This window comes from Cariama cristata, unplaced genomic scaffold (genome assembly GCF_000690535.1).
Source record: "Cariama cristata isolate BGI_N322 unplaced genomic scaffold, ASM69053v1 scaffold2401, whole genome shotgun sequence".
Lineage (NCBI taxonomy): Eukaryota > Metazoa > Chordata > Aves > Cariamiformes > Cariamidae > Cariama > Cariama cristata.
In genome coordinates, this window is record NW_009599625.1 from 19,363 (window position 1) to 36,349 (window position 16,987).

At 38.0% G+C, this 16,987-nt stretch overlaps 1 protein-coding gene across 1 annotated transcript in view; it reads right to left on the reverse strand.

Moving 5' to 3' along the window:
- The window catches only part of LARP4B (La ribonucleoprotein domain family, member 4B), a 37,635-nt gene that overhangs the window by 11,847 nt on the left and 8,801 nt on the right, over positions 1 to 16,987 (reverse strand). Inside the window, exons 2-9 of the mRNA XM_009709732.1 lie at positions 11,991 to 12,138; positions 11,639 to 11,800; positions 9,345 to 9,426; positions 8,297 to 8,433; positions 4,985 to 5,088; positions 3,153 to 3,263; positions 2,612 to 2,665; positions 2,046 to 2,255 (exon numbers count right to left, since the gene is read on the reverse strand). Coding sequence (XP_009708034.1) covers positions 2,046 to 2,255; positions 2,612 to 2,665; positions 3,153 to 3,263; positions 4,985 to 5,088; positions 8,297 to 8,433; positions 9,345 to 9,426; positions 11,639 to 11,800; positions 11,991 to 12,138 — 1,008 coding nt within the window. The remainder of the gene's footprint in view (positions 1 to 2,045; positions 2,256 to 2,611; positions 2,666 to 3,152; positions 3,264 to 4,984; positions 5,089 to 8,296; positions 8,434 to 9,344; positions 9,427 to 11,638; positions 11,801 to 11,990; positions 12,139 to 16,987) is intronic.

Here is a 16,987-nt window from a genome sequence, read left to right on the forward strand (position 1 = left end):
CCTGAATAATGAGAAGATATTGAATATACTAAAGGAAAACAAGTTTAACTCATTGCTTACAAGGACACCCGCAATATTCACCCCTTCTTTCTTTATAAGGATGGGTGATCTTTTTGGAAGGGAAAAAAATGTCACTTTAATTTTCCAATAATACCAAAAGCAATTTGCTTTCCCCACAGCAGTCATGTGGCTCATCAAAAGTACACCTATTTTTCTCTTTCACAAGCAGGACAAACTAGGTCTTTCCTCAAATACTATTAAGTACTTGATGAAAAAGTAGATAGTTTCAATATTTTGAGGATATGTGTTGCCATATTCTAGTTTCAGAACTAAAATTGTATGCCCACACTACTGGGTGTATTTAATCTAAATTAGAGATGAGACAAAGCACTGTTGCCGTTTATGATGAAGCAGAAGAGGAGAGAAACTTCTGCTATATTTGCACACAAGTCTCTACATGCAAACTGCAACCCTGTCTCATGAAAATTATTCCTGTCATTGTTCCTTGTGGTCCCTGTTCTCCTCACAAGTAATTTCTGTTCAAATGTAGCTCTTCCTATAAAAAGTTCAAGAAATATCATATGACATTAATGTACACAAAATGCAGCTAAGCAATGACAAAACAGCCAGAGGTAAAGCTCTGTCAGTTAATTTTCTGTTTTTACTAAGAAATCTATGATATCTTTACTGCTGGTAAATTTGTAATGTCTTCCTCCAGAGGCCTGGACTAGTAAACTTTCTGGAATACAAAGAGTTTCAGATTGACATAAGGCAGATACACACTATGCTGTGCTTGAAGCTGTGGCCAATTAATCTACATCTTCTACACCACTGCCATCCAACTACTTCACTATCCCACAGCAAGACTGTGCAATAGTCAGTTTATCCAGAGGAAGAATCACATTCATTGCTAGTTAATAAGGTGGCTTTCTCCTGGAATAACATTGTTCACTATGCTACCTTGTCTGCTCCACATTCTTCATCCCCCTTAAAAAGCCTTCCCCTGCAAGGGCTCTGGCTACCTTCCCTGTGTGTGAAGTGTTTAGCACATCAACTTTTTAATTAGCTTGCTGTTTGGTACACAGGAAGTTTGCTCAAGTTTGTTCAAGGACACTTTAATCCTCTGCCAAAAAACTCTAAAAAGCTTCTAATTTTCAGCATGGCTATCCTAGTTTCTTTTAGCCACAAGTAAAGATGCATTTACAGAGGGAAGAAAGAGGTTCTACATAGGATAACCTTAGTTTCCCAGTCATTACAGAAAACTATATTCATATTAGTTTTTACAGGATAACAAAGGCAGGCTAAAAGGGGCCAAGGTAATTCTGATCGGACTGTCACAGTGCAGGAGATGGAAACAGCACTGCAGGATGAAGCAGATGTCCCATTAGAGTATATAAGGACTTACTGCTACCATCCTAGCTCTAAGGCTTACCGATAGCTCCTTTAAGAAAGTTTTAAAAAATTAAGCAATTTAAAAGTTATTTTATTAAAGTAATTTCATTTTTTACTGCCAAAAAAAGATGTTACTGTTGCACAGAAAATATTTTGCTTTAAGAACATGCCAAATAGGGTAATTCAGCATGGTAACCTAGAACTTATTTTCCTGCACTAAGATCAAGACACTAAGTTATCCTTATTTATCTGATTCCATTAAATTTATTCAGTACATATCAGAATTGCCTTTTCTGGTATTCATGTACATATTCTGAAGATTTAATTTCTAAAGAGGTTTTTAACCACTACTAAAAGAAGTCTTTAGTAAAGATTTCTTTTGGTAATGGTTAATTAATAATCTTTACTAAAGAGCTGCCTCAAAAACTAAAAGGTTAAGAAGAGAATCACACTGCAGTCTTAGACCAGATGCAGTTTTCAAATAATTAATCCTGCATACCACGTGAAGAATTCTGAAGAACTGTTTTTCAAGAAGAATCAGTATCTTAAACTCCCCTCTTCAGGATACATATGCTTCCTATACCTCAAGACTTCATAGGAAAATAATAGCAACTTTAAAAAGAATGCCACTGTTTCATAATCAAGAGACTTACCAATGAAGGATCAAGGTAGCTGTGTGTGGCTGACCAGGTCTGTGGGCCAATTAAGCTGTACAATGGAAACTGCTGATGAGGACTGTATACTGGAGGTAAGTAGAAGGATGTCGTGTAACGCTGCTGCGTGTAGAGGTTCATATCCAGAGGTCTATATCCATTCTTTGGCAAAAATGTGTTTATAGCTATTGCCTTTGCTTTTATCCTTGCCTGCAAAGGAGATTAGATTATTTATTACAGCAGCCTTTCAAACTAAATCAGGATTGTTCAAACCAGCAGCTCTCAAACTTTTCCTGGACACTTGTCAGTCACCGTTTTCTCCTTCAAAGAAGGCAGGAACAGCTGAATGCTTCCCTGCTGGGCTGATGCTGGGATGGATATACCGCTGCCAGAAAGGAGGAAAAGGAGAAGTAAAATGGCATGTGCTACATTTCAAAACCCATCTCCAGGTCAAAGGGCTGCTGAGATTGGACCACTTAAATTTATATTATTAGAAAACACAGTGTGCCCCACAAAAACCAGAACATATACACACATGCCCCCAAAAACCATAAAGCTTGATTTACCTTTATCGGTTTTCCTTGGAAAGTTTTTACTTCTTCTCTAAGGTATCTGTAAGCCTTTAAAAAAGTAATTATAAAATTTGTCAAGTACCATTTAAACAAAGGAAACCTAAGTTTTGACAGGCTAAGCCTAACAATAATTCTTAAAGTGTCTGCTAATGATAGACTATAGAAAACTCTCACATGTAATGTGCATTTGGCAAGATTTAAGTTATTATTGAAGTGCTTCAGCAGCAGTAAAACAAGATTTAAATTCTTACAATTGAAGCATTTCAATGTGTTATCCAAAATATCAGTGTTTTACAAAAAAAATTACAGCTTTGGCCAGGAAGCCAGGATATGTGAACAAGAGAGAACTCTTACAGGGTTACATTTAAAAGTACTGATATTAGCTAAGGGGAAGCATTACTGGTTATAGAGGTTTTGGTATTTTTCTTTTTAAATTGTTGCACATTTGTAATACAGTTTACAACCCGTCAACCCACCCTCATCCCACCCTTGTTTACTGTTATATTCTAAAATGCTTCAAAAAAGATAGTGTTACCTGCTGTGCATCGGCTTCTGATTCAAATGTGATAAACCAATTGTCATTATAGGCAAACTCACAGTTAATAAACTTAGGCAAATTATCTCCTTTGAAAAGTGCTTCAACCTCCTAAGGAAAGTGGTTTTGATAAGAAGAGAGAGAAAAGGGTGGGAGAAAAAAAAAATAAAAATGGATGGACAGAAGGAAATGTCAATTTAAAGTGCAGAACTCTAGAACTCCAGGTAAGGCAGACAAAAAGCACTTCTAGGCTTACAAAACAGAACTGAGAACCTCGAACACCTGCAGTAGCGTTAGCTCTCTCCAATCTCCCTGCTAGCTACAAGGAAATGAAACAAGCATAGTCTAGGGCCGTATTGCAAGTAGAAGTTGCCTGTTCCTTTTAAATCAGGGGAGATAAGCTATTTAAGCCATAGAGACACACTTAAATTTGGCATCAAGTGCAGAAAAAAGTCTTTTTGTCCCCTGTCCCCGAAACCAGAGGCACACAAAAACCTGTGCATACTGCACAGGACAGGAGAACCCCACCCTTTCAGCAGAAACCTGGAGATAAACTTTAACTCAAGTGTCTACAGATCAATGTATTTGAAACAGGGGTTATGTTAGCTGAAAAACAATCAGCTAGCTTCTACAGAAAACACACAGCCTGGACTTTATATTTGTTTTAATCCATTTGCATATTACTTATTTTTGCCAAGCAGTATCAAAAAGCATTGCAACTTGGGAGGCCTTACAGTATTTTGGAACCTTGCTGCTTAAATAAAGCCTGATCATGCTATGCCAGAAAACACATCCTATTAAATCCAGCTGATTAAGTCTAGATTTTCCAGTCTGGCAAATTTAAACACATAACATATAAAACACTTCACTTCAGACCATCTCTTTTGAAAATAAAGACTCCTCAGAACTTTGTTGTTGCTAGGCAGTCTTTGAAAGATTATCTTTCATTTAGAAAGCTAAAAGCAGCGGATATTTTTAAGCTATGTATATAGCGTATCTAACTTCTTCCCTCCAATTCCTTTCAGTATTTTGTTTCATGCTCCTGTTTATTAAAGCCAATTCTTTATTATAAGTTTTCAAACTGCAGTACTTTTTATTTTTGTATGAAGACTAATCAAGAAGAGTAACTCTTTCAGAATCTTTATTCTTCCTTATAAAATTAAATAAAGGGGAAAATCAAATATCCATCCATCATCAAGAATCTGCGCTGCCTTTTCCTTTCTGAAAATTCAAGATGGTTTAATCTATGGCCTAATCATTTTTTCTAGTCTTTCCATTAGTCATAGTCCCAGTTACATCAGAGTTCTATCGAATATCTTTCAAAGAATCAAGTTCTCCACTCTCGCACTCATTCCACAAGCCAGCAGAGACCCTTAGTGACTTTTTGACATCTCTGCCCTCAGCATTATGGAAACATTTGCAAAGCTTTAAGTACTTTATCCTAACAAGCTTCAAGGTACAGCAGTGGCACTTTCCATTATAAGACTTATCCTCCGTCATCTTCATTTGCTATTTATCCAAGGAGCTGAGTGCTAAGTGCATATGGATAAGCCACAGTCCAAGAAAATTATGGGATCTCTACCAAACACAGCACTGTCAGTTTTCAGCCCTCTCCAGAGCTACAGGTTTTATTGCAGTCCTCCTACGAGCAACATGCTTCTATCAAATCTATTTATTATCCAAACACACACAATAAACTAAGGTTTAGAAATACTGTTAGAAACCAGCTAACAATGTAGTAAGAAATGTGATATGTTTATTGAAGTCTGGAAGAAAGTTAACTTTCAAATCCTAAGGGAAAAGCATTCTTTACTAAACAATTAAACACTTACTTCAATGGGGGTAGATTCAGGTACTTCACGTAAAATCACAATACAGCGATTCTGATTTGGCCTAACTTTTTCTCCCTTCTCATCCACTTGGACTAAAGGCAACGCTAAAAGAGAAAAGACAAAAATGTATTTTAGCTGCCAGCAATAAGTTTTGCATACTGAAAGATGCCGTGGACACAGTTTTACAATGCAAAGCTTTTTGTGCTAAACTTCAAATATTTTTGAACATCAACAAACAAGCAGAAGATGACTGAGGATACTTTCAGACATATGAAACTGAGTAGACGCGTTCCTTAAAGTCTCCACACTCTTCCTCCTCTTCCAGCCTAGAAAATCCCAATTAATTAGCTTTTCCTTCTAAGGCACACATTGAATCACGTTCTTTTTTGATTCTTACCTTAGTGGTAACATCCAGCAGCCTTTTCGGAGAATTTAATCATAGAATACCAGGTTGGAAGGGACCTCAAGATCATCTGGCCCAGCTTAATCTTAAAAGTGTCCAATGTTGGGGAATCAATCACTTTCCTAGAGAGTTTATTTCAATGTCGCATTGTGGAATATTTTCCTCTTTTGTCCAATCGGAATCTCCCCAGGAGTAACTTGTACCCGTTACCCCTCATCTTTTCCATATGACTCTCTGTTAAAAGGAAGCCTTCATCTTCTTTGCAGCCACTCTTTAAACTGGAACATGGTGATAAGGTCTCCCCTAAGCCTTATTTTCTCAGGGTTGAACGAACCCAGTTCTCTCACCCTTTCCTCATATGGCAGGCTCCCCAGTCCTTTGATCATCTTTGTGGCCCTGCTGGGGACCCTCTCCAGCCTGTCCACATCTTTTTCATATAGCGAGGACCAAAACTCAAGACAGTATTCCAGGTGTGGCCTGACAAGTGCTGAACAGAGTGGGATAATGACTTCTTTATCTCTGCTGGTGATGCCCTTGCTGATGTAACCCAGCATCCTGTTGGTTTTCGTTCCCACAGCAGCACACTGTTTGCTGAGTTTGTTGCCACCAGGACCCTCAGGTCCCTTTCCATAGAGCTGCTCCCCAACTGCCTAGTTCCCAGCCTGTGCTGCACTTCTGGATTATGTTTTCCCACATGCAAGACCTTATGCTTGTCCTTGTTGAACTTCATAAGGTTCTTGTTAGCCCACTCTTCCAGCCTATCCAGGTCTTGCTGCAGGGTGGTCATCCCTTCCGAAGTATCCACTTCCTCACTCAGTTTGGTATCAGCAAACTTCATCAGGGTACGCTTGATCACATCATCCAGATCACTTATGAAGATAGTAAACAGCATTGGGCTCAATATCTGTTCTTGGAGAACCCCACTTGTGACAAGTTGCCAGTTGAAAAAGGAGCCATTTCCTACCACCCTCTGGGTGTGGCCCCTCAGCCAGTTCTCCACCCCCTGCACAGGTCACTCATCCAGACGGTAACACATGTGTTTCTCTAGGAGGAGGCTGTGGGAAACCATATCAAAAGCCTTGGAGAAATCCAGGTACACAACATCCACTGCTCGCCTCACATCGACTGAACAGGTTACTGTGTCGTAGAAGGCAATTAGGTTTGTCAAGCACAATTTCCCCTTGGTGAATCCGTGCTTGCTTTTCCCAGTCACGTTCTTCATTTGACTTGTGATAGCCCCCAGGAAGATTCATTCCAGAACTCTGCAAGAGACTACAGCAAGGCTGATATGCCCATGATTTCCTGGATCCTCCTTCAAGCCCTTCTTGTAGATGGGAGTAACATTAGTCTTCTTCCAGTCTTCTGGGACACCCCATGATTTCCATGACCTCTCAAAGATTACAGAGTGACCTCGCAATGACATCAGCCAGCTCTCTTAACTCCCTCGGCTGGATATTGTCAGGGCCCATCGATTTGTAGCGGTCAACTCCTGTTAACAGTTCACATAACAACTCTTCCTTCACTGACAGTGGGTCTGCATTTGCATCAATCTGGATTTTTGTTCCCACTGCCTGGGGCCCAACAGTGCTGGTAGAGACAGAGGTGAAGAAAGTGTCAAGAACCTCTGCCTTTTCAGCGTTGTTGGTGACTAATTCACATCTCCCATTGAACAGCAGGCCAATATTTTCCTTCTGTTTCTGTTTGTCATTTAACATACCTGAAGAACCCTTTCTTGTAGTTTTTGACATCTTTGGTAAATTTCAATTCGAGCTGAGCTTTTGCTTTTTCTGACTGCATCTCTGCATGCCCTGGCAATGCCCTTGTAGCTCTCAACAGGTATTTGTCTGCTTTTCCATCTCTGGTACACTTCTCTTTTGGTTTTGAGCAGACTCAGAAGCTCACAGTTAAGCCAAGGTGGTCTCTTGCTCCACCTACTTCCCTTACCTTTAAAGGCGATGAACTGTTCTGTGCTTCCAGGAGAGTGTTCTTGAAAAACTCCCAGCACTAGCTAGCTCCTTGATCCTCCATGGATACTTCCCACAAAATCCCTCCCAACTGAGCTCTGAGCGTGCTGAAGTTTGGTCTTCTAAAATCTAGAACTAATCTTCAGCATGCTCAGCAGGATCCCAAACTCCACAATGTAGTGATCAGCTAAGGCTACCACCAACTGAGATATTACAAAGCAAGTTTTTTGGTTTGTGAGTGGCAAGTCCAACGGTGCCTCATTCGTGGTTGGCACATCTAACACTTGCATGAGGAAGCAGTCCTCCACGCATTCTAGGAACTTGATGGATGACATGTAAGCTGCTGTATTTTCTTCCAACAAATGTCTGGGTAGTTGAAGTCACCTGTAAGAACCAGGTTCTTTTCGTTCGAAGCTTGCTTAAGTGACCCAAACATTGCTTCAACAGCCTTACTGTCTTGGTTTGGAGGTCAGTAGCAGATGCCTACTGTAAGATCCCCATTGGAGACGACCCCTCTGATCTTGACCCAGAGGCATTCAATAGAGTTTCTGCAACTGCCATAGCTGACTTTTATACATTCAAGGTTCTCCGTGACAGACTGCAACTCCTTCTCCTCTTCCTCCCTGTCTGTCTTTACAAAACAGCCTATACCCATCCATCGTGATCCTCCAGTCATGTGAGTTGTCCCACCATGTTCCACAATTTAAACTCATTCTCATGGATACAGATCATTACTCAATACCTCAAAATGTGAAGCAGCTTTGCTAAAATTTCAGTCCTATAATTGTGATGGTCTAACTGGAAGCTGTTTGCTCTATTTAATGCTTTATAGAAAAATGATGGTGTTTTATTGCGATACACAACAAAAAAAGGAATGAAAATCCGGATTAATAGTCCTACAGTAATAACCAAAACTCTTCCCAGCATTCAGGGATTTTTACTTACATCTCAGCACTTCAACAATCAAATCCATATCAGTACTGAGTTTCTTGACATGATCAAGATTTGCTACTGTCATTATTGGCACATACTGATCACTGTCCATCTGTGATATAAGGTACATGTCACTGGCAAGATTTTCTCTGTTGGCACAAGAAAAAAAAACAATGGGGAAATGTCACAGATGTAACTTTTGCCAATAAACTTAGAGAAAAAACTCATCACATAGTAGAAGGCAGATTCCTACACTAAATTTTGTATTCAGCATTTTCACCAACTCCCCAGTCCATTCACCTACTATATTTCACTTCCTAGAAAACATGAAAATGTCTTTTTTTGCTTCATGCAACAGTACTGGCATCTTCCTGTTCTGGCAGCACATTACCCTCACAAACATGTAATATTGTTAGGAGTTTATTACTTCAAATGACCACTGACTGTAACTGCTTATGCAGGAGTACACAGATTAGAAATTGTTCTAGGATATTAAGACATGTGTCTAGGATGTTTTCATCTAGACACAAGCACTGATAATAATTAAGTACAAGTAAACTGCTTTGATGATCTTCCATCAGTGTATACTGGAATACATATGATTCAGAGCCTTTTATTTTTTTTTCTTTTTTAAATTGAGCCTTAACTTAAAATATAAAGAGATCTACAGATGCGCATACAAAAATCCTACTTTATATCAATGCAAATTTTAAAATTATTAGTTTAAACAAAGCTTACCAAATCACTTAAGTTACTCAGTTTTAATTTGCAAAAAACCAGTAAAAGTCATAAAAATTCACCTGATACCTAATTGCTTGTAACTACTCTCTCTTCAAAACAATATATTTGCCAGTTTATATTTTAGGCCCAGAAGTGTCATGTAAGCTTTAAGAGGTACATCAACACAATACTTTGGAATTTGTGTATTACTTCCCCCAAATTCTTAACCTTTCCTCTCAGCTTTAAGTGACAGCTAAGAAATATATTAACATACATCCCAAGTTAGGTAATGGATCATGTTAGTTTTCCTCCAGTTTGCTACATTTAGGTATATACATACCTAGATAAACAGAATTCCAGTGTTTTTTTCAGTAATTCTCGTAAATCTTCCTGACCTTCTGGCTGCAACTGTTCATTTCCACCTAATAATTAAAATACTTAAGTTTAAAATTTAGTTCTGCTATATTACACAATAGATATTTTAATCAAGCCATCGTGTCTATTACTGGCTGTATAACTAGTAACAAGTTTTCAAATTCAATAAATGTTCATTATTTGTCAGTTCACCACCCACCAAAATTGCACAGGAACACTTTTTATTTAAGACAGAAAAGAAAAACCATGTCTGACTTCACTTGTTAACTTCTGATCTCCAAATATATAAAAATTTGAGGTAGTTTTAGAAGAGCTGCTACAAACACATCCCAAAGTAAATACTGAACTGATTTAGCTCATGTATCTGTCTTCCAGTTTTAGGAAACTAACCAGTTTCTAGCTGACTAAACTCTAATGCAGTTGATTAATACAGCAAGCAAGCAATGTAACAGAGGCACTTCGTACTTCTAACCTCACTCTAAATTCCCAACACGCTAGTTCAGAAAATAGAGTTTCAAAAACGTAGTTATGAAATATCAGCAGATATCAAATCAATTAACAATATCTTAATTAAGAAAGAGAAATAATCTTTTTCCTTACACCTGGAAGTTTCAAAATGATCACATGGAAAACACTAATTTCATGTTCATTTTAGTTTAGACCCAATATACTACAGTCAGTTGAAGGTAAACTAAGTGTGTCAGTGGGAGAACTATTTAAAGATCAGAAGTTTAGTGTGGCTTTTAGAGTTTTATAAAACATTTAGTAACGTGTTACATAAATGTAAATTAGTTTTTTTAAAAAGTATTTCACACCATTACCCTCTATACCCTCCCCTTCTTCAGTAACTTTCATCCTTTTCTTCAGCTCTCCTTAACCTTTCTTCTTCCTAAAGCAACTTCTAATTTCCTCCCACCATTTTGGCCTTCACGTGTTCTATTCTGATGCAGATAATGCCAACACCTGAGAAATACACATATCATGTACTAACCACTATTTCCCCTCCCCATTTCCTCTTTCTTCCTTGCCCAAAACCTAGCAAAGACCAAAATTATATGCATATTTTTAAAATAATAATTGAAAAAATAAAAATTATATTTCAGAGTTGGTACCACCTATATTACTGTTTATCAAGTGGAATAGACCCGATCTGCTGTTCAGCTGTTTTACAACACTATTTGACTCTTGTTAAAAGTTAACTATTTTGGGCACTTGAAGAACACACTGGCAAGTTGTAACACTTAAGTTGAGGAACACTGTTCCCTTCCAGACTGCCAGGCATCATTAATACCATCTTCTGTTTGCCAGTTAGTTATTATTTAATATTCCCCAATAGTGCCCTTAAGCAGAAGGGTGAAAGAGAACTTTCAGTTTTCAGCACAAATAAGGATGATGCCACAACTGTGTCCGATTTCAGTTGTCTTGATTTCTAACTATTATGGATGCTATACTGGTCATTTTAAATACATGTTATAAAATCAGCTAAGCACAACAAACAAGGAGCAGACCTCTCATGAATCCCAAGAAACACCCAGCACATTTTCCTTTTTCCCATCCCTTGTCTAGTTCAAGTACTAATCCTACATGCATCTTGCAGACCTTCTGTCTCTTTCAGTGAAATACAAGTATGGCTGAATCTCTACACTAGTTTCTCAAAGTTTCTTAAAACATGCCATCTGGTAAAGACTACAGTTACTAACAGTTGTACTGAAAAAAAAAAATCATGAAAGTTCATTAAAAAAGAATGCAAAGAAGTTAGACTAAATTCTTGCTTATTTTAGCATTTTAAGTACAAGACTGATCTTTCAACACATTAACATTACTACTTAACACACAAATGGTACATGAATTTCACTTCAGTACCTGACCCAACTAGAAACACGCAGCTTAGGTAGATATCTAAATGTAGATGTCTACAGTAGAGACTTGCATTCAGAATAACATTTCAGAAAACAATACTCAGTTATATCCAGAACCTATGATCAATTCTGTGAGTATCTCGTAAGGCTTTTATTCAAACAGGAGAAGACTGGTTTCCAAGTATGTCTAAGCCTGAGAGCAAAAGAGACAGGATTTTCTGGGGTCTGTTTACAGAACGCACGTATTGAACAACAAAAATGGTGTAGCAGGATTTTTTTTGTTGTTGTTGTTTTGGATTTTTTGATTGTTTGTTTGGTTTTTTTTTTAATGGATGCTCACTGTTCAACTCAAAATATGTTTTTTTAAACCAAGTCCAAGCAAATGTTAGCTTTCTCTCACCTGTCTGGGTGGTTTCATGCATAGACTCATACTCAGAATGATCAAGAGCCAAAGGGTTCATATCTGTCTGGTCTGACACCAAAACAGCTGGTGATGGTTCCTGCAGCTCTGTCAGCACTGCATTTTGATGCTTTTTGTTGCCATCACCATTGGCATCCAGTCCTGCAGCAGAGATGACAAACACACTCAAAAAGTATTCCTTCTAACAGTAACATCATAGTTAAAACTAAATCTGAATTAAAGTTGCTTACACATTTGCATTCATTTTTTTAAACAAGAAATTAAAATTCAGAAAGTTCTGCACTGAATTTTACCTTTTGTTTGAGCAACAGCTAGAAACTCTTATTCATACCTTCTTTACAAGAATCTGGAGGTTGGTCAGGTATTTCTTCCCACGTTTTGCTCACGCTACCATCAGTGGCACCACTTGCTTCCAAGTGTAACATATGATTTCCCCACACCTTTGCATTAGGGTTTAACTCAGAAACCTTGGCTGACTCCTACAAAAAGAAATTTGATTACGCGCTTTGTGGATGCACACCATGCATCTGTGCATATATAAGTATGATTTCAAATAACAATATCAGATGTACAATTCACGATTGTATTGTCAAGTTTTTTTCACATCTGAATACATAACTGAACTGCCATGCCATAATTGTTTCAGGTACAAAATCAACTGAATTGTGCAGCACAGAATTCACTTTCCTGATTAAGAATTACCAAAAAAGGCTAGCCAAGCAGAGCAAACTACAACAAACATTTCATTCTTCACTGTTGACAGACTAACTCAACCTGTACTTGCTCTAGACCTCAGGCAGTTCTCTAATCGAGTTAACTTGATGTTGACTATATTGCTATTGTATCTGTTTCTGTGAAATAACAAAAAAATTACACAAATACCAAAGTGCAGGGTCTTTTTTTTCTGGACCTATATAAATATGTAACATTTTTAAGGAGGCATTATGGAAAATGGAAAGCAATGAGATATGCATGACAACTTCTGTCATTACTTCAAGAAACAAAACAGAACATTAACAAATATTTAGGTTAGTTTTCCCCTAGGCAGGACAAAAAGAATGAATTACCAGATCCAGTTAAATGACCTTAGGCCGATCTCTTTTAACCTGGATTAGAAATGGACACATTAAATGGTCATATATGGTTATACATAACCATTTTATAAATGGTTATATTTGTGCTTCAGAGAGATTGCTCTCTGCAGTGCCAACACCTACAATACTTTTTTTGATAGTAACATGAGACGGTTTTCTCTTGTTTTGCTAATGTTTGAGCAAAACACATTAAGTTATTCCATACCCAGAATATCTTCGGTATGTTTTAATATTGTTATTACACTGGGAAAAAAAAAAAAAGAGTATTGCTCATAACACATACTAAAAAAAGCTTATTAAAATTTGTTTTGTGAATTTAAGGACGTTAGGAGCATTAGAAAATCTAATACGGGCACTTAAAAACTCCATGAAGCTTTATTCTGAAACACTTGCACTCAGATAGTCAGTATCATCGTGCATAGAAAAGATACCCAGAAGATAAAAAGATCTAAAGAATCTCAAACACCTCTACTGAATAGACATAGAAAAGACTTACAAAAAGTGAAATGTTCAGCATAACTACTTGAATAGTAAGGATTCAAAGATGACAGCAAGTTCCAGTAGTTTCCATTTTTAATACAAAAAGTTCCCTCAGGAGATAGTAAACTTAGCCTCTAGTACAATCCACTGCCAGAACTGCAATTGCTGGGCAAGGTCAGAGCAGCTGCTGTAACGCAGTCAGTGTGGAGAACAATACGAAGTGCTGGCTCTGCTCAGCGGGGAAGGAAGAGGAGAGGCAGCTGCTGCAGGTCGGCTTTGTTTCTTTCTTAACCCCAGCTAGCCAAGATCCAGTCTAGCTCATTCCCCACGCCTCTCCTGCAGCCACTCCTTTCTACAGCACTTCAGAAGATCATCTCCGGAAGTGAGAAAAAGGTTTCCTAATTGCTACCAAGCAAGAACTTTCAGATTTCAGGAAATCCACAAACATTTCATTCTATATGAAGGTAAAGAGCACTATTAACAGTCTGTAGAAAGTTTCCCTTCCACACGCTGAAGTGTTCATCTCAAGTTCATCTAGAATTGAGAATCTGCAATCAAGATACTTTGCCCAACGTTTAAACTTTCACACAAGGTAAACAGAACAAAAAAAACCCCAAACCAATATTCAGCAACATTGAATACTACATTCTGTATTGCATTTGGTTTTGCAAAGGAAATAGTGGTCAGCTTCAGGACAAAATAACATGATATATTTAACTACCTACTGATACCACAGTTTGACTTGGCTTGTTTCAATTCCTAGCTTCAGCTTTAACATCAAATCACTTCTGCAGAATACTTACACATTCATCTTTATCTTGCCATCCCCAGGTACCAACATTTCCTGCTGCCAGCAGCTGATATGGGTGTCTTCCCACTGGATATGAAGCACCTGTTAAATCTTCAGGTCTGTTCTGGAAGTTTTCACTAACTATACATAGTCTGTCATTCTTCACGATATTGTTAGAAATTGTATTATTCCATAAAAAGCCCATCAGATATTCACCATTACCAGCAGAAACAGTGTCAGAAAATAACTGACTTGTCCAATCAGCATTGCCAGTCTGAAGACTGATGAAATGTGACCATATTTCAACTTCGGGGTTTTGTCTATCCAGTTCATAGGAGTGCTCTTGGTCATTTGATACATCTTCCATGAGATCCAACACAGACCGTTCACTGCCTTGCTGAAATCCTGTGGCACCAGGAGAGGTACTGTGTATTTCATAGGAAGGAGTAGCAGCGTATTTGTCTACCTGCTTCGGGTCAACAAAAACTCCAAGCTCTTTGTTTGAGAAAATCTTGTGATCTGACTGCATCTGTTCCCAACTTGTGCTGAAGTCATTCATTTGAGTATTTAATATGTAACTGGTCTTTTTCAGTTCAGCAGTCGTGGCTTCCAACTGCTTTAAATTCCCCATGGTAAAACTTTCTAGATTCCCAGTTGACGTACTAAAATCAATGAGGTTTTTCTCCTTTGAGTGGATGCTGACACACTGTTTTACTTCACCATCCTGAAGATTACATTCATTTACACTACACACACTTTTTTCACGAGTTTCTGACCCTACTTCAGTAAAAAGCCCAACAGAAACTTGGGTGTTCCCGAACTCCGGCTCTGGACTGGGACAGGGATGTAACTCGGGCTCTTCAACTGGTTTATCACACACAAGAGAATATGGATTTTGACACAATGAAGGTAAACAGTTATGGGCTTCATGTAAGAGATTACTGGTATCTTCCAGATTTTTAGTGTCCTCTATCAATTTTACACTCTTGTACACACAATTGTCCAAAGCTACAGCTACAGAGGAGTTCTGATCATGATTCAAGCCTTTATTGCAGTTTAACATGTTTTTATCATGATCAACAATGTTAGCATCCAAATTCTGGTTCACATTTTTTGCCTTATTAATTGTCTCATTTAGGTGAACTTCAAATTTTGTCTGTTTTACAGATTCTACTCTATCTCTGGTTATTTTGGCTGAGTCATTCTCTGCATTCCATTGATTTTCCACTGAGTTGAAGGAACATACACCCTGTTGCTCATCTTGTCTACAGTTCATGTCCATTTTATTCATATCCTCATGTTCCACAGACACAGAAGAGACACCGGTTTTGTCATCTGAATTTGAATATTTGCATACTTTACCTTTACCCCCTGGTGACTCTTGTGAAATCTGATACTCTAGGCTGTTCTCCTTTATGAAAATTTCATCTGCACTTGTGTTATGTAGTTCATGAGATGTCAAAGTGTCATCACTTACCCCAGATTGAGTTCTACGCAAGCTATCAGCTTCCTCAAGTATGTTGCCTTTTAGCTCAATAATACTCACACAGACATCTTCCTCCATGCCACTATGGTTTGCAACTTCAGTTGATGTCTTGTTTTCGGGGTAACCCTTAATTTGAGTTTGAAAATCAGAACTTTCCTCCAAGTTTTTGTGCATTTCAGTCACATCCAAAGCTTCATAGCTATGCAAAACTGTACCTGTGCATTTCTCTTTATCTTTCAAGAATACTTCCAAAACACCATGATGTTCACTAGAGTCAGGTGCAAACATTTGGCTAGGACCATACATTCTTTGAAATGTTCTCTTTTCCACATTTGAGTTTAGTTCACTTTCTGGCTTTAGGAAGTAGGCTTCTTCAGCAAGTTTTTCTACATGTTGACTCACCAAAAATGAATCATTGTCCATTTCATATAACTCTAATGATAATTTAAAGTTACCCTTCATGTTCTCTGCCACCTGTTTAGTATTCATCTCTCTTACAACACTTGCAGGGTGCCTACTTAAACCAAATGGTACAACCTCAGAATGATTACTTCCCTCAGTTTTTCCTGAATTACATACTCCAGTGCTTAACAATACACTGGAAATACAATCACTGTGTTTCATGTTTTCTGAATTAGGGCTGTATTGGTCCTCTTCAGCAGCATCCACAAATTTTACAGAATCACAAGCTCTATGGAGCGATTCATTCCAACTGACAACGTTACCTACAGTATATACTTCCTCTCTTTGATTCTCAGGGAGAACTTCATCATATACTTTAGCTCTTAAGCCATCTGTTACTGTACTGTCACTATTTAACCTATGGACCTGACACCTGTTAGCCAGTAAGTTATCACAAGAAGATTGGATGTCTATGCTACAATAGTCCTTTGTTTCTTTTTTCTGCATGTTTGTCCTATCCTCTTTTTCATACTCAAACAGTTCTTTCTGTGAAATAAACTTAGCTTCCACTTGTGCTGATTGCTGCATTGGAAATTCCTCCCCAGTGTCTAGAGGTCGTGCCATGCTGCACATTCCTTCATCAGTAACAGCTGAGTTATCTATGTCTGCTGCAGTCTTTTCATGCACAGTAGCTGGCACCTCTTCACCCCCTTTCAGATCTTCAGCATCTACAACACAAATACGGTAAAACTCCCTATCTTTTGTATTTTGTCTATTGTCTACATCAAGATAGGAAAATGTTGGAGACACCTCTCTATATGAGCTTGAAACTTTTTGTGGGCTGCCACTCTTGCTGTCTTCAACGTTTATTGTTGTTTCATTCTGCCTTGAATGGTCACATGTAACTACATAATCCTCCAGAAAATTTCTATTTAAGGAAATTTCACCCTGTAAGCCTTTGTCTAGGATATCTGGTACACATGAAGTAGAAATATTACCAAACAAGCAATGCTCTTCCACAGCTAAATTCTCATTATTAATATTACTATTAATATTTTCTATATTGTTTATGTGCT